The 27172-nt window shown below is 42.4% G+C and overlaps 1 protein-coding gene across 3 annotated transcripts in view; it reads left to right on the top strand.

The window, feature by feature from the left end:
* Nucleotides 1-12975, top strand: part of WAC (WW domain containing adaptor with coiled-coil) — a 44575-nt gene extending 31600 nt beyond the window's left edge. The window contains exons 9-14 of one of the 3 annotated variants that reach the window (XM_028751401.2): nt 181-303; nt 2123-2271; nt 5007-5125; nt 7792-7975; nt 11329-11456; nt 11951-12975. In XM_028751401.2, the coding sequence (XP_028607234.2) occupies nt 181-303; nt 2123-2271; nt 5007-5125; nt 7792-7975; nt 11329-11456; nt 11951-12020 (773 nt within the window). In that variant the 3' untranslated portion in view covers nt 12021-12975. Of the gene's footprint in view, nt 1-180; nt 304-2122; nt 2272-5006; nt 5126-7791; nt 7976-11328; nt 11457-11644; nt 11892-11950 lie in introns of those variants that run through there. The other 2 variants (XM_028751402.2, XM_028751403.2) reach the window with 2 other exon arrangements.
* The last annotated feature ends 14197 nt before the right edge of the window (nt 12976-27172 follow it).

Below are 27172 nucleotides of genomic sequence, written 5' to 3'. Positions count from 1 at the left end.
GAACAGGATTTTTACTAGAGGGACCTTTGGTCTGCTGCAGCAGGGGTGCTCTTAGGTTCTTATGAGAAGCTGAATCAGGAACTTATTTTTGAAAGAAAATACTATTCCCTAAAACTAAGTATTGTAGATACACTGTTGCTTTTCAGGGAATGAAACTGGTAATCTTAATTTGTGTGTTAGTTCTTACAGCTGCTGTGACACAAGCTTCTCTACAATCTATACTTCATAAAATTCTCACTGCTGGACCATCTGCTTTTAATATAACTTCCCTGATTTCTCAAGCAGCACAGCTTTCCACACAAGGTATTTTGGAAGCTTCTTTTTGTCTCCGTGTAAAATTGCCTTGTACGCTATGAGACTTCGGTTCATTTTACTGTAGAGGGATTCAGTTAGGGAAAATGTATCAAGTGTTAGTCCTAGTCAGAGTAGACCTATTAAAATAATGGACATAACTAACTTATATAGATATAACCTTTAAAGTCAGATTCCTAAAGGGTGTTCAGAAAAGCTGGTAGCTTCCACTGCAGCAACAATTTGTTGTTCTGTTATTCTGAACATATTTATGGAGGATGAGATTCAATTGTTTGGTGAATTCAGTCCAAATGTTTCTGGACCAGTCAAGCATAATAACATTATAAATAGTCAGCATTTACTAAAGCCAACAAAATTGACACTGCATACATTCTGTTGGACTGAGCTGCATGTGTGAAGATGCTGTTATTTCTCTTAACAAGTTTTACTGCTTATTCAGATTCCGGAAGGGGAGACCAAATCTATTCCAACTATAAAAAAGCTAATACTGTAGTGATCTACTTCAAGTTCTTACTATGCGGTACTTACTATGAATACCTAAAATAGGTTATCTAGAAAACTCCTGCTATGCGCTATATTACTTTGAACTTAGTGGAAGCATTGGGAGTTCGATTAGTTCTATTAAAAGCTAATAATCATAAGCAGAAAATGATCCTGACTAAAATTAACTTTCTTTAGTTTTTGTTGTTTGGTCTTCTGGGTCTATCTAGGGACAAAATGCCCTCATTGAAAAAAATTGAGAGCTGAAATTAGAACTTCTTAAAGAGAGCTCTGGTCAGTGGTAGATGTCAAAAATTAAGTAGTGCATGGCCTAGAGGCTGCAACTAACAAATTGAATAATTAATAATATATATTGGAAAATACACTTTGCATTTGCAGGTATATAAATATTTTGTTTGCCATTTAAAAGATCCCTTCGCCCCCCCAGTCTAAAACTGGCTCAGTGTGTGAAGTGGGAATTCTTATGCCCATCAATTATTATTCATATGCAACTTGACTGCCTGCTACTTTAAAGTAAGCTTTTTTGTGTACTTCCACATGATATACAGTATATTTTCAGACTCTTCATGGGCAAATATATTTGACTATGCATGCCATGTGATAAGCCAGACTATGGCTCACTGGGACCACATGAATATGTGGTCTCCTAAAGAGGAGTTCAGTTGTTTTGCTCCTCCCCAACCCTTTTTATTCCCATGCTAAGCTAAGTCAAGATTTGGCTTAGCGTGGCATCCAAACCAGTGCTTGTGGTCAAGTGCTCTCCTTGCTAACCACAAACTATAGCTAAGGTTTGTTACATGACTCAGCTTAGTGTGGCACAGGAGTGAAAAAGAACAAGGACAGTATGTACTTAAATTGCTTATTTAATAGTTTGGTCAGTCTGAGGCTGAAGCATCTGTGTATGTCAGTACAGGATTTACACTTGATTATATAAATTGGTGTGTGAGGCTTTAAATAGTTAACTTTAAGTAAAACCATTTCAGCAGTGAAAATTCCATACAGATTTAGGTGCTGAAGTAGCAAAAGATAGTCCAAAGCTTTTAAACCCTTCAGCACCTAGTTTCAGCAAACAATAGAACAGCATCATCTGGATATGACTCCTGTTACAGCATAAAAAGTTGCTGAGTTTGTAATTTTCAGTCTTTCATGGAGCAACTGTTTTATGTCTCTTGGCTTTCTCGTTTGGTCACAGCTCCTCTTCCCCCTTCCATTGCTTAAGTCTTCCAAGCTTTATTTCCTAAGAATACTTAAAAATAATAATATTTAGATTGAGTAAGATTTTTAAAAATTGTCATGGTCTTATTTACAGCTCAGCCATCTAATCAATCCCCAATGTCTTTAACATCGGATGCCTCATCACCAAGGTCATACGTATCTCCAAGGATAAGCACGCCTCAGACTAACACAGTTCCTCTGAAACCTTTGATAAATACACCCCCTGTATCCTCACAGCCAAAGGTAAGATTTTAATGAGTTACAGTAGGAGCAAAACTCTGCTTCTGTTGTTAAAGCAGACACAAGACTCCAACATTGTAATGCTTTAAATATTTTTAAAAAAATATTTTTGGCTGTTTCTTGTATTAAACAAGAAACCCAAAGGATAAGAATCTCAATGTTTAGTACTTCAACAGTTTTCATTAGATGATCTTAAATGGATGCTCTAGTTTCTGGTGGAATAAACCAGTTGCTTTAATTATTATTATTTTAGTCTATAACTGTCACTGGTTGGACTTTGTAACAAAGTGGCCAAGAGTGAGCCAGGAATTCCCAGTACAGATCTTGCCTTCGTTATATTGGTAGGCAGCCTCAAGCAAACCACTCTCATTTTCTTCTACCTTCAACATGGGCATAATAACAGTGGCCTACTTTAAATGTTGTTAGCAGGATTTCTTTTCCAAAAAAATATTAGTCACTATTCTGTGCTTAGCACAGTCCTTATTGGGCTTTGTGGGAGGAGGTTTAGACAAACTGGTGTCCATCTATTACAGTGTTTCCCAACCTTTTTTGGGCAAAGGCACACTTGTTTCATGAAAAAAATCTCGAGGCACACCACCATTAGAAAATGTTTTAAAAAATTAACTCTGTGCCTATATTGACTATATATAAAGTAACTCTCTTTAATAGGAATCAAATAAACACAAAGATAGTATTTTATAATTACTTTATTATGAAATAGTAAGTAAACAGAAATATGAAAAATTATAAAATACTTTATTCAGTGCGCAACCTGGGCCTGTTTACCATGCGCACAACATCATCCAACACATGAACTAGGTCTGCTGGTAAAGTCTTGGCTACGAGGGCCTCACGGTGCAAAAAACAATGCGTAACAATCACATCTGGATTTCTTTCCTTCACTCTGCTTACAAAGCCTTTGAAACCTCCCTAGATATCATCGTCATTTGCATGCTGTTTCCATAGTTAAAAACCATGCTCGAGGCGGCTTACGACATGGCAATATTTACATAATTACCCAAATGCACTCATAAGAAACCGTATCAAAGCGCCCACAACGAAATTAAGCAATCCCCACACAAGTTATAACGAGATCTATAAAGAGTAGTTTAGTATCACGAACAGCAAGATGGACATAAACAAAATAAAATCTTGACTCTAACAACCCCACCCGGCCTAAATCTCCTGTGCGCACCGATGCCCACGCAGGCATTTCCAGCAGCTCTTCCTCCTCCGCCTCTTTTTGCGTTGCCAGCAAAGAAGGAATGAGGAAGAAAAGGCGCAGCGGCGAAGAAGCGCGCCTTCTCAGAATGCCGCTGCTGCCCGAGGACTACATTTCCCAGAATGCCGCGGCCGCCCAGCCGAGATGTGCCCTGATTGGACGGCGTTGCTAAGCCGCTCGCGCCGGGGCTGAGCGTTCGGCAGAGGTGCGCGCCATAAGACGGGCGTCGCGCGCGGAGCCTGGCTCGGGTCGCCAATGCTGCGGGCGGACATGGCGAGCTGGGCGGGACTCAGGCGCGCGCTGGGCGCCTGCTGCCTCCTGGGCCTCTTCTGCGGCGCTGCGCTGCCCTTCTCGCTGCAGGGCGCGAACGAGAAAGCGCCCGCCTCCCTCCCACGGCACACCAGGCAACGTCTCGCGGCACACTAGTGTGCCGCGGAACACCGGTTGGGAAACACTGATCTATTACATTCTTAGTTCTCTACAGCTTTCACTTCTGTCCTTTCCATACCACCCACAGTTCTCTGAGCAGTTTGACAAAGTACTAGCATAAATTTTATCATATCGTCCAGTCCCAGTTAATCTAGCTGTCCTTGTTGGCATCCAGCTATCTTGGGAAACAATGGAGGAGTGTACCTTTGGGGGTAAAGTCAACAGCATCTGCTGTTACTGTAGAGACCAATAAAGAAGAGACATGTTTTGTTGCAGCTAGGGCAGATGTGTGGTTTTGGTGCTTCAGATGCACCATGGTCTGACTGTCTCCAGGCATTGAAGTAGTCTGCAAGGGATTCCCACATGGCAGGATTGATGTTGCCAGCCTTGTTCGCAGGATAATTGAAGATCATGGGCTGTTTTGAAAGTTGGAGTCTTGTATAATGCACTAACGTGGTGCCTGTAGGGCTCCCTCCTCCTGCTGAAATTAGACTTAAAAGAAGCATTCTGCTGTAGCCAATAGACTAGGTTGAGGTGTGTGCTCAGTTGTGGTGTGTGTGGTGCCCACAACAGTTTCTGGGATTTGCAAAGATGTCTATTGGCGGTCCCTGCCAGGAAGTTACCAGTAACAATAGCAAAATACTTGCTGTCATTTTATTTATCTGTCTCTTCCTCTGTCCTCCTTTTAAAGCAGCTCTATTCCATTCCAGTTTTCAAATTTATCCTCCCAACGGTCGGTCAGCATTCCGTCAACACTGAACATGCTAAGTTTGTACTGAACTGTCTCTTGGTCCCTTATATATTGTAATAAAGTTTTTATTTTTGTAGGGGTGCTTCTGCAAACCGTAGGATTAGCCTCAGTCTTCTGATACCTTCTTTGTATGGGGGTTGTGTGTGGACAGTTTTGAGTATCTTTGTTCATGCAATTTGAGTTAAATCAAATTAGAAGACACCCTTCCTTCCATTTCTGTGTACTATGCCTGAAATAAGTTGCAGGAGGTAACCCACTTCTAATCCTGATTGATAGCTCTTCAGTTTAAAGTTATTTGAAGTAATACTGAAATGTGGTCAAATTTTGAACTTTCAGGTTACTACTTCAGGTGTTAAGCAAGGACCAGTTTCACAGTCAGCATCTCAGCAGCAAGTGATTGCTGACAAACAACAAGGTCATGAACCTGCTTCTCCTCGAAGTCTTCAGCGTTCAAGGTATATATTACATTGGTATTGGCTTTTGACTTCACCATATCCTATTCTACCAAGTGTTGCTTTTTGGAGCTGCATGCTCTCATCTGCAAATACTGCCTGTACAGTGGTACCTCGGGTTACATACGCTTCAGGTTACAGACTCCGCTAACCCAGAAATAGTACCTCGGGTTAAGAACTTTGCTTCAGGATGAGAACAGAAATTGTATTCCGGCGGCGCAGCAGCAGCAGCGGGAGGCCCCATTAGCTAAAGTGGTGCTTCAGGTTAAGAACAGTTTCAGGTTAAGAACGTACCTCCGGAATGAATTAAGTACTTAACCCGAGGTACCACTGTACAGTATTCTTGCATTCAAAGTTGGGGAGAACATTACAGCCTCAGAGCAATTGCAGGATAGATTATTTACACATGGCCAGTTATTGGAGTTAGTGGCCTATTAACTGTAGTGTCTAGATTTCAGTTTTATATTTGTTTTTAGTGAGCTAACACCTGTACATCCTGGAATTCTGTTGCCTTAAGTTATGCAGGAAAAACAGGAAGGACTTCACAAGCTGCTTCTTCATCGCAAGTTTTGAGACATGAATGGAAATCTTGGGGGCTTTTTGTGTATTGTCTTTGTAGCCAGCATAAGCTATTCATCTTAACAGATAGAAATGTGGCAGTGTTTAAACACATCTCTGTTGTTCGTGAATGTAAAGATAAATTCTTAGTCCCATTATTAGAAGGTGGTACGGGGACAGAATTTCCATATTAAATTCCTAGTATTGTTTTGAAACCTGTATGTTACCATTTGAAGTAAACAATTTGAATACAGTTGCATTTCAGAAATTTGCTTGGTGCTGTTTAAACAGTTGTGGCTCTCTTGGTTGTGTGATAGTAGCAGATAAGCTTATGAAGGCACACTAAAATTTTGAATTAAAGGAAATCTGTCATTGTTGAGCCCTCCTTTTAAGTGTATGATTTCATTGACATGGATCAGCTCAGATTTTTAATAATGGTAGTTCTGAATTGTTCTTGACGTAGCTTTGTTCTTCAGGTTTGAGCTACATTCTGTCCAGTAGAATGCATCACATCTTAAAAAAAGATGCTTTTAAAAAAAATTAGAGCTTGGACACTCAAAGTAAATGTTTACATGACATAAAGATCATGTTTAAAAAATAAAAATAGGGATAAAATTATTATTGGCTTTGTTGGTTAAGATTAAAGCAGTCAAATTCTGGAAGTGCTTTTCTTCAAAGTTGTTTGGTTTCTAGGCAGTGTTTTTCCCCAGCCCCTGGGATAGGGTTGCCAAAGAAATACTAGGAGCAAAACAGTTTTTATGTGTGCAGGGCAAGGTTTCAACAGCCATCATAGGGTCAGGAAGTGCTTAATGCGAACAAAAGTACACTCGTGCACAAATACACTGACTGCAGCTGACAGAAATAGCTGACAGAATATGCTATTCATTAAATTGTCCTAGTATACCCAATATTGTGCTTTGGTTTGAATTAAGGCTCACTATTGATTCATAACATCAACTCCTAATCTTATGCAAGTGGCTTCTCAGGATTATTTTCTGCTCTGTGCCTACTGTTGGATTGGCTTCTGGTTGGTGTAGAATACATGTGTGTGCTAAGCCATAATTGACTTAGTGTGACATGTGATCCCAGGCCACTGGCCACATGTTCAGCTCTGTTCTGAATCAGAGCATAACCCAGTTGCCTGGAGTAATTGTTACTTGCAGAGGTGACTAGTCAAGTGTCTTCAGTACAAAAATGTTCAACCACTGAGCACTGGAGAAGCATAGATACTAGGCATGGTGTCCTTTCATTTCACTTCAGGCATTTCCCAATTTGGGGGCGAGTGGGAATTTGGGCAAATCCCTGAAACAAGAGTCTGGTAGACTAGTGGAAGAGAACAATTCTGTTAAAAGAATTGTTGCTTAATATAACGTTCCATGTTTGCTGTTCCTATTTGCCACTCTAGCCAATATGAAGAAAATTCCTGTGTTTATGATGGTGTGGGTTCTGCAATCAGAACTAATGCAGGTGGTGCCACTATCAGTATATTAGTATAATATCCTGGTTAACAGAACTGTTAGGATGCCTTTTGTGGAATTGACAGGCAGTGTGATGTGGGATTGTGAAACTGGTTGTAAAAGATGAAAGGTGCTAGGCTTAATATGTGGGCCTGTGGAAGTGATTTATAAAACCTGTGGCACTTGCTTTTCGTAGGAAGAAAGTTACTGGTGTGTTCTTGGAAAAGAATGGGTTTACCTGCTGTTGGGACTAATGACATCAGGGAGGCACATAGAAGACATTAAATAAACTTCCTTTTAAACTAAACTTCATGAGAGTTTGGTTTCTCCCCCCCCCCCATACCCATGTGAATTGAGACAGAATTAGTTTGAAATCAATTGAAGCCATGAAGAAAACACTCCTCACTAATGAGTTAGTTATTGTCTTGTCACAGACAATTTGCAAAATGATAATCTCACGATTCCTGGCTATGCAACTTTCAGATGGGCATTTTCCCATGGAAGAGATTGGAACTATTCTATATAGTCTTCGTAGAGTTGGAAGGGACCTTGGACATAACAATCCAATCTATGCCGAATCTACTGTGCAGGGTGCAGATTAAGCATCCCTGACAAGCTAACTCAACAAACATTCATTCATTCTTTTTCTTTTAGTAGTCAGAGAAGTCCATCTCCTGGTCCAAATCATACCTCCAATACAAGTGCTTCTAATACGACAGCACCACAGAATGCATCCGCACGACCTACGTGTTCATTAACACCCACGTTAGCAGCCCATTTCAATGAAAACCTTATAAAGCATGTCCAAGGGTGGCCTGCAGATCATGCAGAAAAGCAGGTGAGTGTACATTTTGTAGTGTTGGGCAGAATCCAGTGTTGTTTGAGTAGACATCCGATTGCACAATAGGATTTCACTTTCCTCTCCTATCCCCTGCACACCTCCAAAATCTGCCTTAGACTTTTGGAAGCAGATTTTGACAGTACATAAGGGGGCTGCAGTAAGGAGGAGGTGGAGATGAAATACTTTTTTGCTTGCAACCCTTTGGATTACAACTTTAGCTTCCTTTTGAATGTGTTTTAAATTTTCTCTGTTCAAATTCTTGTGAACACCAATGACCTTTAAAGCAAATAATTTACGGTAATGCTAGTGAATATTTCACAGCTTGCATTTCCATTTCCACAGAGGTTGGAAGCACTGGAATTGTTCTTATGCATGGGTGTAATACTGCTGTAGGTAGTTTGTGTTGGGATATCCCAAAAGTTTGGTGGGGAAAACAGGTTGTAGAATAGGTATAGTGATTTTTTATATACTGGAAGATTGAAGTACCTTAAAACTGTTAGCCAATAAACATGTTGTTTTATTTAGATTTTCCTCATTTTAATCCAGTGATTTAGGGCAGTGTTACATTAGATAAGCTTTTATAATTTGTCATTTACCTGGTTCATGGTTGTCTGCAACAATTGACCTTGGTGACCGGGGACTGTCTGACCTGGAAATTCAGTGACACTTTCACTCCTGCTTTAAAAGATTTCTTGCCCTTTAAGGCAAAAATATGGGAGGGGAGAGTTCTGTGTACCAGGCTACATAGTGCTGCACTGTTATTTCCAGGTTTATGGTTCTATTCTCCCTTTTTGGGAGGGTAGATGGAGAGAAGAGAATAGGACTAGTTACTGTTTTTGTCGTTTGAAGCAAGGAGCCTTCCTATTCATAGCAAGTAGAGCAGAGGATGAGTGAGTGTATTTGCAGGTTTAAAATATATTCCTCTATTATCCAGCAACCTTGTGAAGGAAGTTTAAGTTGAGAGTTATATAGACATGGCCCCCTTTGTTTCATGGCTTAATAAGATTTGAGGCTGCCTTAGCTATTCAGATTCAGTCATTTGTTTTCAGGCAAACTTCCATGCCTGTTGAAGCAGAAAAGAAGCTGAGAAGATTACACTGGTGTTAGAAATCATTGTTGAAGTTTAGAAAGGCTTACAGAAAAATGTTTACTTCTCAATCCAATGCTGTACAGATTAAAAGTTAAAGGTTGTTTTCCGTAATTCTCAAAACCAATAACCTTTTTCTCCATGTCAGTTTTATAAAGTTGAATGAAAAAATAACCAGTTAACTGTAGAGTATATAAGAATAAAATTTCTTTTTAGTTGTGGTTTTTAAATTTTAGCTAACTGGGCCTTTCTGTTTTGACCTTTCAGACTTCATAGTAATTCTTGATAATGTTGTACGATAAGGCATTGCAGCACAGATGCAGTGTTTTAAATATTACAGTTTTAACATGAACTCTAGTCAGTGTAACAGAAACATCCTGTAGCAGAGATGACTGAAACTTCATTACAGTGTATATATAATGTAGTACTGTTAGTTTATAATTTGTTTTGGTCAGACAACAGATTTTACCAGAGCACGTGAACTTCACAAAAAGCCATACAACATGAATCTCTTACCTAGATAAGGGATAGGGAACCCCAGATGCTGTTTGGACTCCAACTCCCATCAGCATCAGATAACATGGCCAATAGTCAGGGATAATGAGGTTAATAATCCAACAACAACTGGAAGGGCCACAGGTTTGACATCTCTGATCTAGATGCTTTGTGCAAAAGGTAGCATGAAAACACCATGAAAGGGGATAGGGAAGCATTCTAAAAACAATCCAGTGAGGACTGAATATGCTCAGGGGGGTAAGAATACTAATGAGTGTTTTTTGTCGGTGTGGTGGAATATGGAATGGCGTATGCTGAAAGAGAGCATTGTTGGTATCAGTCTGTCTTGAGAGACAATGGAATGCGCTTCTAGGAGTGAAGTCAAACCATTGGAGAATCACAGTGCCTGCTGTGGCTGCAAAGACTGGTAACTCATAACTGCTGCCTCCCAAGCCTGGGCAGTTTGTTTGGAGGTCCTGGGCTGCCCAGACAACGACACCCACTCTCTTCTCAGCCTCTCTGATGTGGTCCAAAGGAAAGCAGAGCAATACGTATGGCCCCAGCTTGGCTGCAGGAGTTGACAGAAGGAGACGTCCAATACACCATACAACCATCTTAGGGACTGCACTCCAGATTTGTGTAGGATTTGATCCGTAGCCTTTTCTTCTCCTGAAGATGTTCCACAAGGCACTGGGTTTTCCTCAGGTTTATTGCCGAAGCCTTTCTCACTGATGAGTATAGCCACAAGGTAGTGGAGGTTTAGAAGAGACCATCTCTGGCTGGGATCTTGATCACAGGAGTACTCCATGCTGTAGTGTTTTGTGGCAGCTCCCACTTCATTCTTCTAGTTTCCATATTCGGGAAAATGTTTGCCCAGATCCTTGACTTTTCAGTCAATCTGTTTCCAATCCCAGAATCAATTTCAGTCAGTGTACTCCGTTAAATCTTAGTAGGATAGCAGTTCTTCATGTTGCCTAATCCACATTTGATGGCTCTACTTTTAGGGTACCGATTCTCGCCCATCTTTTGCAGTTGTAACCAGTACAGGAGAAGTGCTTTATGCACTCTGATGGAAGGAAACCCAACTTCCACATACATGCAACATTGCAGCCAGTGTACCATTTGGTAGGCACAGATGGACTTTTAAGAATTGGTTTTGGATTACCTCCAAGGCATTTTAACTCCAAATTTCTACCTCGCACTGTATTTGGGCAAAGATCTGATAAATAAAAATTACAATGGTTGAGGCCAGTAAATTTTTACCCATTCCCTGTGAAAAGTCAGTTTTAGACACAACATTTCGTATAGCTACTCTGCCTAGACAGACAAATTCATTAAATACCTAGGTATTTAAAAAAGATGTCTTAAATGTCTTAAGTGCAGGTGGGGAGCATGCTGTTGAACTTGGGTTCTGCCATGGGCTTCCCATGTGTATATGGTTGGCCACTTTGAGAACAGTGTTGGACAAACAGACTGTTTGGCCTGATCTGTTGGGCTCTTCTTACATTCAGACTACTTGCTGTAATGGACAGTTCTGGGTTCTTGCTGACAGACAGCACCACACTTTAAATACCCATTTGAATTAAGTAGGTGAAGCACCATGTTGCTGGCATATAACAGGACTGGCATTCTACCATTTTGAATGAATGGCAAGAAACTGAGGGTTCTGAGATTCTTTTGACACCAATACCATACTTTGTGTTTACATCCAGAAGTTACTCAAAAAGCTGCAAACGCACTTTCCAACTCCTCCTCTTAACTCTTTTAGGCATCGAGATTACGTGAAGAAGCTCATAACATGGGAAGTGTCCACATGTCAGAAATTTGTACTGAATTAAAAAACTTAAGATCTTTAGTTCGAGTATGTGAAATTCAAGCAACTTTGCGCGAGCAAAGGTAAGAATTCTGGGTTTCTCATCTTGATTTCCCAAATCCTTTTCATCAGTGTTTTTGTTTCATAATGTTTTATAAACTTAAGAGCTACTGAGCAACTTTCCCTAGCGTACAGTCAGGGGCTAAAAACTGTTACAGCTTAACATATAGGATGACATTGACTTAAACAGGAATAATACCTCCCTCCACAGCCATTGAACTACTGAAGGTGCCCTTGTGTGTTCCTGGATCTTGAACAATTATTTAGTCCATTATGTGTACCATTAAGGTAGGTCAACTATTTCTAGGCCCAGCAATTTTGTCCTTTTTAAAAATAAAAAATAAAACGCATACAAAACTGTGTTTATCACAGTATTATCCCTTCAACCTATTGTAGATTGAATAACTAACTTTAAGAATGTGCATGTCATTATTAAAGTACTAATTCATGGAGTAAATTACTCATCTAAGAATGGATTTGACATGCCAGTACTAATTGCTTTCTTTTCCCTTTGTAGGATACTATTTTTGAGACAACAAATTAAAGAACTTGAAAAACTAAAGAATCAGAATTCCTTCATGGTGTGAAAAAGTTGTGAATAATTGCACATGGGTTTTGAGTACAGGAACTGTAAAACTGATTGCCCAGTCTTAACATTTTTGAGCTGCATTTGAGTAGACTTTGGACCGTTGAGTTGGGCAAAAATAAAAAAAGATAACATGGGAAAGGGGACAGGAGGGGTGTCATTCAGGGGAAGGAAACGAGGATGATTTGTAAAACCCTTGAAATGTAGATTTCTTGTAGATGTATTCTTCACGTTGTAAATATGTTTTGTAGAGTGAAGCCATGGGAAGCCATGTGTATCAGAGCTTAGACATCCAAAACTAATCAATGCTGAGGTGGCTAAATACCTAGCCTTTACATGTAAACCTGTCTGCAAAATTAGCTCTCTCTCTTTTTTAGTTAATTTATCATTCAGAAATCTTGCATTTCCTAAAATTCAATGCAAGCGCCAGGCGATCTGTGTCTCAAGGCTGCAACAGTTTGAAACAGTTTGGGTAATGTACAAAATATCATGAAACAACTGTTTCCACACTTGCACCGAATCAAGAGCAGTGCTTCTCCATTTCTGTTTTACAGAGCAGTGTTTTTCATTTTCTGTGTTCATTTCCCCCTTAAAATCCTAGATCTGATTTTATCAGTTGTTTTTTTTTAAATTCTAATTTCCTCCTTTCCTAAAGCACTGTTGCTATGGCACTTTTCTATAATCTTTTCATTCCTGTGTACAGTAGCTTAAAATTGCAGTGATTGAGCATAACCCACTTGTTTGTATAAATTATTGAAATGTATTTCCATTTGCACCCTGTAAGAATGGACTGGTAGTACTGCTGGGCATGTGTGCTGAAAGTACATCCCTTTTTCAAATTATAAGGAAACAGCCCAATGAACATGTCAACATGGTTGTGGGAGGGAAAGAAGGAAAAAAAAACTAGTCAGATGTGAATTGTATCTGTTGTAATAAACATGTTTAAAACAAAGAAACACTGGTTTTCATTTCCTTTGGTCGAAACATTCGAATTTGGCCTCTTTGAGGATTTGTTTACCTAAGCTATTCTTGTTGAATACTTTTTTACTTATCTGAAAATAAGTCCTCAAGGGAGGCTTTATTTTAAAAATTGTAAACAGAAAATTGTGTATAAAATATTTAATGACATTCAACAAGGATCATTGACACCTCCCCAACAGTTGTCATATGTTAACTCCTGGTTTTACCTGTCTTGCTATTATGACATTTCATTTCGAAGGATGTTTGTGTTGTAGCTAACTGTTCAAGTCTGGTGCTGACTGCTGTTCTTAGCCATCACAAAACGCTGACTTTGTGTAATTGGAGTTTCTCACTATTTGAAAATGGTGGGAAGGCTCAGCTTTGTATATTGTTTCCTAAAGTATATTAAAAATAAAAAAGAAACTATTGCTACTACAAAATAAACTTGGGTTTTCTTTGCAAAAAAAACTGTTAGTCATAATATACTGCCACAGATCTTTGTACATTCCCAAACTTGTCCTTTTAGAATTCTTGTTAATGCTGAAAGAAGAAGGAATTGAAAACTTTGCTAATGTTCATGTGTTGCTTTAAACTCCTTCAAAGGTGCTGAAACCTCATTAATAGGTTTGTTAGAATCTTGGCTTTGATACATATGTTTGCCTCCTGAATTGTGATGCTGTTGCCTTTAATCTTCAGTAATCTCTGCTTACATTTTTGCTTTTTTCATTTTATAAGACATTTCAATTTTGTTTTTTCTTTTGGGGCCTCTGAATAAACTAGGGGCTGCCCATTCTTGTTTGTGTTGTCTGCCATATGCAGGAATCATGTCCACCCTCTTAAGTTTTAGCATTGTATGGTAAAGGTGGTATACTAGCATTACATAGTAAGATTACAGCATAAGCCTAGTATTGTGGAAGTTCATTACGTTGAATCATTTGTGACACATTGCGAGCCTGGAAAAAAAACCAACTCTGCCAAATTATTTTGTCTGGCTATCTGACTACTTGTCCATTGGCAACCAGGTAAGTGACTTGTTTAAATGCTGTTAACTTGCCTATAATAAAAGAGTTTTGTATTGAGAAATTGGTGAGGAATTTTTAATTTGTGTAAGACCTCACTTTGCATCTACTTAACCTCCATGTGTTTCAAAGGAAATGAAGTTGAACTTCCTTCCACTGGTTTCAGTAGCTGCTGGCTACTGATGACTTGCCTTCTGTTACTAATTTCACCAACCTGTCCACTTTCTCTGAACAAACTCAGTTTTGTAGGTGAAACATTTTTCAAAAAGCAATTGACATTTAAAATACACAGTATTCACCCCCAAGAAATACTATTAATTTATACAGTACCCCACCTAAGAGTGCTTTTCTCATTGCTGGTCTAACTTGTTGTTCCCTGCTATCTTTGTATAATATCCGATACCAGGTGTTCATGGACTATATGAATCTTTGGCATGACCCATGGATACTATTCTTGTACTAAAAAGCTTCCGAGCTGCTTGTAAGCCACTCGATACTTTATTTTGATGCAGTGAATTAGTTTCTTGAAGAAATGAGCTTTGTCAAATCAGCAGCTTAAAAGTTCGCTAGAGCTTTTTATATACCGTTGGGAGGAAATTTAACAAAAAAAGCTGTATGTGAGAGCAGTTATATGCATGTCAAAGTAGTCAGCTGAGCTAAGTCTGTGTATGCACGCTTGCTGATTCTGTGTAAACACACATTTGCTGTGCAAGCACTGAATCATCACTGACAGTAACATTGTCCAGATAACCTGTTTTGAATGTGTGTGTGTTTTGGGGGAAAAGCAAGCATTCTAGATGTTTGTGTAGAAAACATTGGAAATATCTCCTTGTCTTTCTCTTAACTGGAAGGGGGGAGAGTCTAATGTAACATTCTCTCTCATCTGCTGTTCCTAGATAGGGGCTATGAGGGTAACCACAGAGCCTAGGGCTTGCTGATCAGAAGGTCGGCGGTTTGAATCCCCGCGACAGGGTGAGCTCCTGTTGCTCGGTCCCTGCTCCTGCCAACCTAGCAGTTCGAAAGCATGTCAATGTGCAAGTAGGAACCGCTCCAGCGGGAAGGTAAACGGCGTTTCTGTGTGCTGCTCTGGTTCGCCAGAAGCAGCTTAGTCATGCTAGCCAGATGACCTGGAAGCTGTACGCCGGCTCCCTCGGCCAAAAGCGAGATGAGCGCCGCAACCCCAGAGTTGTCCACGACTGCACCTAACTGTCAGGGGTCCCTTTACCTTTTAATCAGCACATTGTTTTTTTGTAAAGAGTTCCAATTGTTCTTTTTCCTAGGTTCAGAATGCTTACTACTTGGCCAGGCAACAATTATATTACAATAAGCTACCAGTGTTCCATAATAATGGTTGCATTAGCCAAGTCGAACCAAACTGAAATTACAAACGCTTAGTTTTTCATGAGTTTGAATTGCATTTGTTTCAAGTTTTGTTCAATATATTACTACTTGACACTGAGGTGTGTGGGGTTGCATCCCAAATAGCATGTCCTTTTCAGGCATCTTACTCCCACAAGGCACAAGACTTTCCAAATCTCAGACAGATTAAACCCATCTCCATTTTATAGGCAATTTAAAAAGGTGCACATCCTATAAGCTTCCTGTTGACTTCATTGGGATACATGGCTTTGTTTTTCCTGCTTAAGTCCTTTGTTTATCCTATGGGCATGAGATATTCAGGTATTAAACTAGTCCTTTAAGAAACCAGACTTGTGGGGAGGGATTCCCCCTTATAGAGGCAATGGAAAAAAGCAAATGGATAGCTATTACTCAGCTGAGCTTTCCAGCCTGTCAATTTCCTTGTGTGCTCCTCGGCTTCCAACCCCAAAACCTGTTGATGCAATTTCAGTTTCAGTTTCTCATTCCAATAGAAATTAATGGAAAGCAAATAATAAATGAAGTATTCATTTTATTTCCCATTTTCATCCTACAAATGAATGGGGCGCTTCAATTTTTTTTGTTAGTGCGCCCTGGTCATTGAGAGGCAAAGTCATATTTTTAGGGGAATTGTGACCTTTTGACCTGGGAGACATTTCAGTCTTGGAAACCACTTAGCTGGCTACGGATGAAAGTTTGGTAAATGTAGCATCAGTAGACAAGGAGTAGGGAACTGAGGCCTTCCAACTTAATTTCATGTTGTTGGGGGGTGGGGTGGGGAGAGCTAGAGAAAAGTGGCAAAAAGAAAAGGGGTGCCCTGTCCACTGCCAGCATGTGCTTCCCAGAATATTACTCCCAAAAGAATCTGGTCCTCAATGGAAAAAGGCTCCCCACCCCTGCAGTAGACTTGTAGCCTTTGCTTGGTAGCATAGTTTTAAAAACACATGAATCTAACTGGCAGTTTGGTGCTGTGCATGTTGTGATGTGCATTCAAAGGTTGCTGAGTAATCAACTGGCCAAAAGAAGCAGTCAGCACTGCTCCTTTTGGGTGATCTTCCTCATTCAAAAAGCATGCAGGCCGCTTAGGCCAGTGAAGTACAAAGTTGAAAGTTTGTCAGCAAGAAACATGAAGGATGCATGAAAGAGCAAGGAGAGGAGGGTGCCAGAAGATGAGCATCTCCTCATAGCTGTATCCAGGGTCATGTTGCTAGGATACCAAGTGCCCTGCTGCCCAGTAAAGGGGTTTTGTTCAGCTCATAAAACAGAATCCCCAATTATGTTTATTCTCTTCCCCTTTAGTTCCAAAGAAGAAAAATTCACACATAGGTAAAAGAAGCTGAATGTCCTGCACGGCACCTGCCCTTCTCCCAGAGTGGCTGGTTAAGGTACATCTGTGGGGCATGTGCCAATATAGCTTCCCACTCACCCCAGCCTTTGGCTGCAAGGCGCAAGGCTTGGGAGTTCAGAGTGGCAGACAGCCTTCTGGGCAGGGAAAGAGCAAATGGATGGTAAGACTTGAATGACAAGGTAGTCAGATGTGTACTAAAGGAGAATAAGGATGAATGAATGATTTGCCTCAGCTTCAGAGCGGAAGATACAGGGCAAGTCTCTGTGCTGGAACTATTGGCAGGAAGGGTAGTGCGCGGAACGGAAGGTAGTAAAAAGGCAAAAGATAACCCCTGGACGATTTAAGTCCAGTCGACTGGGGTTCGGCAATAATCTCACTTTTCAGGCCGAAGGAGCCAGCGTTTGTCCACAGACAGCTTTCTGGGTCATGTGGCCAGCAGAAGTAAACCGCTATTGGTGCACAGAGGACCGTGATGAGTGCCAGAGTGCAGGGAAACACAGTTTACCTTCCCACTGCAGCTGTTCCTATTTGATTGCACTGGTATGCTTTCAAACTGCTAGGTTTGCAGAGGCTGGGACAGAGCAACGGGAGCTCACTCCGTTGCGCGGCTTAACCTTCCGATCGGCAATCCCCCAAGCTCAGTGGTTTAGACCACAGCGCCACCCGCTTCTGACAAGAGATGACATTCTAGGCCTCAAAGACAAAATTAAAGCTAACAAACACCAGGTCTGGCTAGCATCTATCCAAAAGTTATCGGACTCAAATGTAAAATTGCTTATCTAAATATGTAACTTGTCCCTCAGTTCTGCCTCCATACCTGGGGACTGGAAAGCAGACAATGTAACTCCAATCTGGGGGATCCTGGAAATTGCAGACCAGTTAGCTTAATGTCTGTCCCAGAAAGACTAGTGGAAAGTGTTGTTAAAGATAAACTAACCAAGCATATTGAAAAACCGTGCTGAAGCAGAGCCAGCGTGGCTTCTGCAAGAGCAGGTCCTATCAGAAGCCTGTTGGAGGTGATTCAGTTGCAGATCCATGAATGAGATCTCTGTCTAAACAGCAGGTTGTGTGTGTTGTTGCGCCATCTACTGGCCGTCACAGCAAGATATCACATAAGGATTCAATGGTCAGTGAAGTGGGATTCCAAATAGGAAGCCCACAAGATGGAAATTCGTTTAACTACCTTTCCAGCCATCCGTGTAGTAGAAATGAGATGACTGGAGATTATCCTGGCTTCCCTGGTCTGCACAATGTGATATTCTCCAGAGGTTGGTGACTACAAAATCCCATCATCCTTGACCATTGGCTATGCATGGGGCTGGTGTGAGTTGTAGTGCAGAACAGCTAGAATGCTGAACATTGGCTGCCGCTGGTGGAGACTCTTAGCCAGTCAGAGTGGATGCTTCCTATGTATTCAAATGAGTAGCATTAAACTTCAGTTAGGTGTACTTTTGCCAGTCTGCAAAGGCACTTGGTTTAGCTGTTCCCACTTACGTTCCTGCACCGGAGGTTAGTTTGATAAGTAAGGTGTGAATCCTGGATAAGACATTATCTGTGCTCTGCAATAATTTCTCTCCTGATACCCAAATGGAGGAAGAAAATGCACTGCCTCAGTCAGGTGATGGCAGCTCTCATCATCATTGCCCCACAGTTTCCCCCTGTTTTACTTTTGAGAAAGTGTCAAGGGAGAAGATTTCTTCCTCAGAGTGAAGCATTTTGGGCACAGCAGCTTTGCTACAATGGCTGGAAGTTCTGTTGAAAACTGGGAAGTTACTTTAAACAGAACTTCAAGCTGCTGGCCAACTTTCCCAGAATGCCTCCCTCTACAGAAGGGCTCCCTTCCCCTTTCTCATAGTGAGGGTGGGAGAGAAGAGCCCACACAATTTTGAGGCACTTTATTAGAGCATCATTACAATTTTGGTAAACTTCAGTATAATTTGCAGTGGCATATTAATTGATACAGGAAGGCCAAGAGAAATGAAACACAAGAAAGCATTTGTTTCAACAATTGTGATCAGTAATTACTCGGGTTTTAGCATTCCTCTAAGCCACCCGTAACCAATCTGGTGCCTTCCAGACATTTTATTTTATTGAATTGAATTTATATACCACTCTATGCCCAGAGGTCTCAAGACGGTTCGCGGTTTTGAACTCCCACCATTCCCAGCTGGCAGGACTTGGGTGAAAGCTGCTCTGCTCTAAACACTGACACTCAAATTGCCACGTAGGGCAGCCTGCCCTGGAGTTCACCAATTCCATGCACCGGCTACTGCGATTCTGGTTTCTATGCTTGCTTTTGTTTTGCAGTGTTTGCAGATGGCAGGAATGAGAGGCAAAATGCTTCCCATGGGCTTGCTCTGGAACAGGGCTTCTACCCAGACTATTTGTCCCTTTAGCCTGGCATTAATTCCGATTGGCAGTGGCTTCCTATGGCCTCACGCCACGATCTTCCACTACTTGCTTCTTTAAGAGCAAACTGGAGATGTCAGATGTGGAACGTGGGCAATGCATTTGGTCTACCATTGAACTGCAGCTATGGCTGCAGAGACATTATCTCCTTGCATTTGTCATCCACGGACCTATGTTACGTGCACCACCAGGTCCACTACTTCCTCCTATTGTCTGTCCCCTCTTAATTTTGCCAGCTTACTGTGACCACTGATAAGGCAGCACCAGTTTTCCAGGGGGATATAGATGCAGGATGCAATCCCAAGGGTGATGTCACTGGCTCTAACAGGTGCCAATTCAAGGAGCTGCTATCTGGAGGGGAGATAGTGGGTACTTGCACATTCAGAAGCTTATCCCCGACAGGGCAATATAGCTGTTAATTTTGGGAGAACTAGCAGACCCCACTAGATGGCAGCAACACACTGGAGATCTTCATTGGTATGTGGTTGGAGAGCAAACCCCATTCCTCATTCCTTTTCTCCTCTTGCTCTTACAGCTTTCAGTTTTTAAAGTGTTTCTTCCCATCTCTCCTTTACAGGGTAGAGACCCCTCTGTCTGCCTGCCAGCCAAAAATCCAAGTGTTCTTAAATGTAAAATAGGTTATTGCATTAATTCACAAAGCCCTGAGCAACCTAGGCCAAAGGTACCTCAAGGCGCATCCGATTCCTTATGCTCCTTATGCTTGATCACTGAGATCCTTTGATGGGGCATGTTTGTTGGTCCTCTGAGGTTCAGTCCATCTTCCCCAGAGAGCAAACCTTTAGTGTGGCAGGACCTGCCCTGTGGAACTCCTTGCCAACAGAAGGTCAAATGGAATTTCCAGTTGAATCTTAGGACTCATCCAGAGTTCATTTGGTGCCTCATTTATAGGGATAGGAGCTGCAGTTTGTTCCGATTCAACAGTAAAGAGGAGATTTTCCTGGGGAAGTGTTCCTGTTTTTATTTCAGAACGTGTAAAATAAAACAAAAACCCAAACCATATTTGAATGCTTATCCCTTGCAAATGTTTTCTCTAAATGACGCATTAGATTGCAGTGTTTTTCCCCCAGCCCCTTTCTTTGTGATCCTTTTTTAAGCTTGTACATCAGGGTTGTAGTCCAAGAACATATGGAGTCCCTGCTAGAGTATAGTTGACTTAAGGTCCTTGCAGCTCTTGCAAATCAATCTCCAAAGTGCCTTTTTGTGGTTTGGTGCCCTTCCCTTTAAATCCATAGTTAATAGGCAGAAGGGGGTCAAACCTATTGAGGCCACTTTTTGCACCACAGCCTTCAGCCCCCGTGATTCAAAATAAAAAATCAGAAGTTGCCTTAGAAACCAAGTAGTTAGGAGTAAACGCAAGGTAACAGTGGAGCCCAGAATGGATAAAATAAATCCACACAAAGCACTTTAAGAGTTCAGGGCAGCTGCCAGATTAAGAACAGCTCTAGCAACTCATGCAACAAACCATTTCAAATGGGATTATAATAGCAGCTGGAGGGGAACCTAAACAAACTCATCCTTATCGATCCGTGAGAAAAAAATAACAGTTCACGGGGGGGGGGGGGGGCCCACACATGTAAAAAAAAAAAGCTCAATGCAATGTCATTGTCAGATAACATACAATTTTACACTGGATTTCTCTCCCCACCCCCACCCCGCTGCCTCATTGTGGACTGGGGAAATCAGAATTAAATTGGGGTGGGGAGGAAAGAGTGTAAGCTGCCACTTGGATGAGGGCAAAACAAGACTTGTAAACATGGGATGCCCCAAATCTGCTTTCAGCGGCTGTGTGCTCACAGCTTTAACATCCTTACAAGGAAAAGACAACTACTTAAGTGCTAACTCGCTTCCCATCGCTAGAGGGCAAGAAACACGTACATGCTCAACCTACTGTTCCTTTTCAGAACAACAGACTGCAGCAGGTTGTGCAGAGATTTCTGTGCTCCCTCTGGCGTTAAGTGCAAATGGCAACTTCTTCCGCAAGTGTAGCGCTAAGCAGAAAGAGGTGGCAAGAATACCTCTTGGATCCTCCACTTTGGAATAAATAGAAAAGAAATGGGGAAAGATCCCATTGCCTATGCTGACTTTGCAGGGGGCTTGCCCAGATTTCAGACTCGGGTCTCCAAGCCTTATCTGGAGATGCTGGGCACTGGGAGGGAAGGAAGCAAAATACCTTCCACCTTTTTTCCTCCTCTGGTGACTGGTCACATCCTTTGCTTTGTGGGACCACTTCTTTTCTTTTATTATTTATGTCTGTATCTCACCCGTCCGACATTGAGAGTGTATTAACTTATGGTCTCTCTGTGTGTTTTGGGAGCTGCATGGTCAGGGAAAAAACAATGCTGTCCAGGGTTGTAAAGACTGCAGAGAGAATAATTGGGTGCACTCTTCCCACCTTGGATCAAATCTATGCTTCCAGGTGCTATAAGAAAGCTGCAGAGATAGCGCAGGATAGTGCACACCCCAGAAATGATCTCTTTCAGCTTCTGCCTTCTGGTACAGGGTTATAAAGACTAGGACTAGCCGCCTGAGAAACAGTTTCTATCTAAATGTGAGTTTGGTTTTAAATGCAGTGTAAGGAATCTATAGGGACGCGGGTGGTGCTGTGGTTAAACCACAGAGCCTAGGACTTGCCGATCAGAAGGTCGGCGGTTCGAATCCCCGTGACAGGGTGAGCTCCCGTTGCTTGGTCCTTGCTCCTGCCAACCTAGCAGTTCGAAAGCACGTCAAAGTGCAAGTAGATAAATAGGTACCGCTCCGGTGGGAAAGTAAACAGCATTTCCGTGCACTGCTCTGGTTCACCAGAAGTGGCTTAGTCATGCTGGCCACATGACCCGGAAACTGTACGCCGGCTCCTCGGCCAATAAAGCGAGAGGAGCGCCGCAACCCCAGAGTCGGTCACAACTGGGACCTAATGGTCAGGGGTCCCTTTACCTTTACCGTAAGGAATCTATGGGAGTATATTGTATTTTAAAAAATGGGGTATCAGAGTTTTTAGGGGGCTAACCAGGCTGGAACAGCTGGCATAGCAGGCTTGTTGGTTTTGAATGTCTGATGTAGATTTTTTTTCAATTTCGTTGTTCAGTATGGGACAATGTCAATAAAGATTCGCATCGCATCGTATCGTATCTGTGATGGCTCTTGGCTCTTGGCTACAATCTATTTTTGATTCCTCTCCCACCCATCATCCCACACTGAAGACAATCATTGTGGTCCCTTCCAAATCCTACAATTCTATGATGAGCAATCTGCCTGGGTGTCACAGATTTCAGGAGTGAAGCAAAAAAGGTGCAGTAGAAGCTCCCATGAGAAAACACCCTCCAAAGAACTTCACACTGAAACACCTCTGGTCCTCAACTGGATTGTGCAAAAGCTACAAAAGCACCAGCCCCTTGAAGGCAGATGGCCCCGCGCTCCAAGGCAGGGCAAGTCCTGTACTGCGGCCTTAAGTCTTTTTCATTAAAATGAATAAAAACTAATTGCTCAGGCATTACTAAATAGCACCTATGTCAGGCAAAATTAACATTCTGAAATATATCCTGGAGGCTTCTTCTCTTGCTTTTTGTTGTTGATGATGCTCATACTCAAGATAAAGCACTGACCTTTAGGAGGCACTCGGGGCTTTGAAATGCCCTTTGCATGGCCTTGTAGGACAGGTTCAACTGTATTAACCAGCCCACTTGTGTGTGTGTGTGTGTGTGTGTAAGGGATTAGGAAGCAATACTTTGCAAAGCTACCGACTGCAAATTCTAACTTATGCAAAGCCTGATGCCCTAAAGATAACTGAAGATGTCAACATGTAGATATCATAGAGCTAAGTGTTTGGTGTCCTACAAATTTGGCTTCTGAATACTAGAATTTTTGTAGCATTTCCGAATTCAGCATGGGGAAATATAGTTCAATTCATCAATTGTGTTGACTTCTGCAATACCAAAAAGTGCAAGTCTAAATGCAGGGAATTATTGCTTCTTGTATAAGGAGATCAGAAAATCAGATGGTAAGGGTTTATTGTTTTTTTTTTAAAAAAAATCAAGAGTTTAAATCTAGTAGGGTTTTTTTTTACCCACATATTCTGAAAACCTCCAATGTTTATGGGGCAACTGCCTTAAGTAATTCTTGGTGACTTGTGCTTCCTTCATCAAGGAGGCCAATGCAATGTAAAAGGAACGGACCAAAATGGCACAGTATCCAGAATGAGTCCTTAGATCTAAGTGCGTGGAAATTCAGCATGTATACGTAAATGTGCAGGAAATTTAATCTTCGGAGGTGCAGATAATAAATATGCTTCAGTATTCTATAAAAAAGACTCTGCCATTTCACTTACATGGTGGTAAATGAATAAATGCTTGATTAAATATAGTTGAAATCTATGGCAAAGCTGGTGGTAACAAGCTGGTTGGTAACTTGTAGGGATTGTGAACTGGAAAGCCATGCATTCAAATTTCTCATTTGTATTTCTGAGGCGATGGCCATGCCACTGTTTTCCCAGGCTTGTACTCGTCTGCAATCTTGTGATAACAAAAGTGGCCTCCTTCCAGTCTCTATCAGCCTTGCCCTACCTCACAGAGCCGTTGTGAGGATAACAGGGGAATTTCTCCTGCTCTTTGGAAGAAGGGTGCAGGCGATGGTGTCGATCTTCATTAAGAAATATGATTTTGCCTTGAACCGAGATGGATGCTTTAGCTGAGATTCCTGCATTGCAGGGAGTTGGACAATTCTATGACCTCTCCCTGCAGCTGCTTTAAAGCAGCAGGTGAAACTCCTGCATGGGGCAGCCTGCTCTTAAATCAGTGCAAATGTGTTGCAAACCCTGCCCTGGGACTGGTTGAGCAGGTGGCTGCCTGGGACTCAGCTGGAGGGCAAATGGGACCAGAGTTGGGACTGAGCTAGGCTGGAAGCAGGGAGCCAGAAGGTGAGCTGGGTCTGGGTCAGGAGTCTCCCCCCCCCCCTTTTCTCTCTCTTTTGCATGCCTCCCTTTAGTGATGTTAAGCAGACCTGGAGCTGGCGCCTCGGCCTCATTACCTCCAATTACCATAATAGTTGCCTCTTTCTTGTGTGTAGCTTCCACCCTCCCTCCCAATTCTCCCTGGGGGTGAATATCTGCCTCTTTTCCACCTTGACTTGCTCTATCGATTCCCTCTGGCCCAGATCCCAGCAGCAAATGCAAACGTGTGTCTCTCTGTCTCACTCTGTCTCTCTCGCTCACTGGCGAGCCAGGGATGGGAGCTCTGCTGCTTGGGCCGCCCTGTTATTGATCACCTGGCTGAGGAACATTTATAGGCACTTAGAGCCACTTAGACATCTGCAGGGTGAAGGTGTTTTTCCCCCTCTCTCTCTCCTTTCTGCAATATTTGGGGGCTCTGCAGTCTGAGCTCCATGAAAAGGCACAGCAAACAGGACGTCTCCCCTCCGTATTAGCTATTAATAATAACACAGTAATATTATTCTGCCGCTTTAAGGAAAAGTGGGTGTTATTTGTATTACATTTTCATCTCTAAGGAGCAGGTGTCAGTGCACATTGTCTCTTCTGCTGCTCCACTATGGCTGCACACACAACGTGCATATTCCACCACCTGCTCCAAAGGATCCCAGGAACTGTAGTTTGTGAAAGGGTGCAGACAATTGGAACCCTGTTGGGGGGGGGGGCAAACTACAGTTCCCATGAATCTTTGGGCAGAAATGTGCTTAAATTGTACGGTGTGGCTGCAGACTCCAGTCCCCTTTCGCTTTCATGCGCAACAACTGATGCAGGCGCATTTGATCAGGACCAAATAAAATGCCACCGTGAGCCAATTTCCCAGTTCCTCAGGATGCTTCTCAGGGCTGGATGTTAAGCAAAGCAAAGCAAAAATGAGGAGGGAAGAGAGAGGGAGAGAAATGCTGTAAAAGAAAAGGTTGCAGCAGTCTTCAGAGCAGGTTTTCTTTACCTGGAGTCCCTGGGCAGGCTTCACGGAGCCCATGAACCAGGCACAGAAAAACAAAAATCCAACGGAATAAAATAAATTGTATTCAGGGATTTGTTTGTATGTGCTTATGGGCATTTTTCTGGGGAGGAGGCCCATAGCTTTCACCACATTCTCAAAGCGGTCTGTGATCCTACAATGGTTAAGAACCACAGCTTTAGAGGAGAGGAGGCGTTCTGCGGAAAATGAGGTTAGACTGCGTGGGGGAGCAGATTTCAGGTGGCCTGAAGGGTCACTGGGACAAGGAAACAATGGCTGTTGTCCCCTTGAAAACAGATAAACGCCGCCATTTGTTTGGATCTGTCTCCAGCTCCAGTCAGAAGACACAGGTCCTTTTGTCAGGCAGGGGACAGAACTGGCCTTGAGTGTCCTCAGTGAGCAAGGCAGGAAATTCCCCCTTGCATCTCGCAGCTCATCCTGGCACTCAGTCATTGTATATTAATGGTGCCACTGAAAAGCCCTCCAGCCTTTCAATGTTGTGCGGCAGTAGGGATGCACACGGATCTCTCAAGCAGATTTCCTCTGAGCCATCCATCCCACTCTGGATCAGTCTCCAAAGCAATTTGGGAATGGGGCTAAGTGTTCTTAAATGATTTTTTTAAAAAACCCCTATTTTAACATAAAGTGAAAATAGGGTTTGAAGAAAGGGCCGTGAGCGTGCATGATTGTATCCTCTCCCACAAGCAGTTTTCCTGCAGGAAAGAGAAGCAGCACCCACACCCCACATGTCTGATACCTGATCCTGCACAGGCCTAGCAGTTATCGAAATTATTTATTCATTATTTAATTATTTAATTTGTATAGTGCCCTTCATCTGAAGAGCCACAGGGCAGCTCGCAAAATACAAAATGAGGTACAGAATCAAAATAAGCTAAACAACCAAGAACCCCCTCCCCTCCCACAGTCAGCTATGGCGGCCACTGGGCGACTTGGCCTAACATTCCTCACAGTTCTCAAAGGGGAGGAGAGACAGGATTTGGGCTGGTTAGGCCTGTCTCAGTTATGAGAGCCAGTGTGGCGTAGTGGTTAGAGTGTTTGACTAGGCCCTGGGAGACCACATGGCCATGAAGCTCACTGGGTGACCTTGAGACAGTCACTGACTGCCTCAACAGCCCAATTTACCTCACAGGGTTGTTGTGAGGAGGGAGATAACCAGCTACACCACCTTGCGTTCCTTTGAGAAAAAAGTGGGATATAAATGCCGTCGGTCAATATGCCCACCTGGAAAGAAATGGGGTGGCACACCACGACCACTTTGAGCCCTGGTTGTAAAGCTAAGGCTAGGTGTCCCCTGTACATTTAAAGCATTTCCGCCCTCTCAATACTTTTCCTGAGCCTTCTGCCATGTTATTCAACTCATGGGTGTATTAAAAGAAGGTTGGATGAGGAAGGTCCCCCTCTGCCCAAATCTTGACATTGCAGACCTTCTGATGGATTCATTCTTAATATAAAGCCTTCCAGATTCAGCCTTGTGAATCGCTTGCAACAAGAACAACAAAAAGAGACTTGTGGCCCTTCAAAGACAAACAAGTTTATTCTGACAGGAGTTCTCATGGGTTGCAGTCCACTTCATCGGGGCAAGGAAGTATCAGCTACCCATTGTCAACATGGAAGCAGGGCTTTTTTTCCAGCCAGAACTCAACGAAATTCAGTTTCAGTACCTTTCAGGTAGGCTCCAAGAGAATGAGGGAAGTGTTCATGGAGAAGAAAATAGCACTGCATGGAAGAATTTCATTTTCTTTGATGCTATGGGAATGCCAGAGCCCTCAGACCAGAAAGCTAAAGTTTTTCTTGGATGGCTAGTGCCAAAGTGAGGAGCCTGTGGGCCTCTAGATATTCTTGGACCCACACTCCCAACAGATAGCAAAGGATTATGGGAGCTGTACTGAATCAACCCCTGGAGGTTCCCCATCCCTGCTGTACAAACGTACCCCTGGAAGTAAAAACTGCAGAGGACTGGGCAGCAGAGGCTGGCCTATGAGAGCAAATGGGGCACTGCCCCACCAAGCCCAGCCAGCTCTCACCAGTCCAGAGGGTGGCCATGCCTGGCATCTTCCCC

The sequence above is a fragment of the Podarcis muralis genome, chromosome 12 (genome assembly GCF_964188315.1).
Source record: "Podarcis muralis chromosome 12, rPodMur119.hap1.1, whole genome shotgun sequence".
Lineage (NCBI taxonomy): Eukaryota > Metazoa > Chordata > Lepidosauria > Squamata > Lacertidae > Podarcis > Podarcis muralis.
This window is presented reverse-complemented; position numbering and strand designations above follow the sequence as displayed.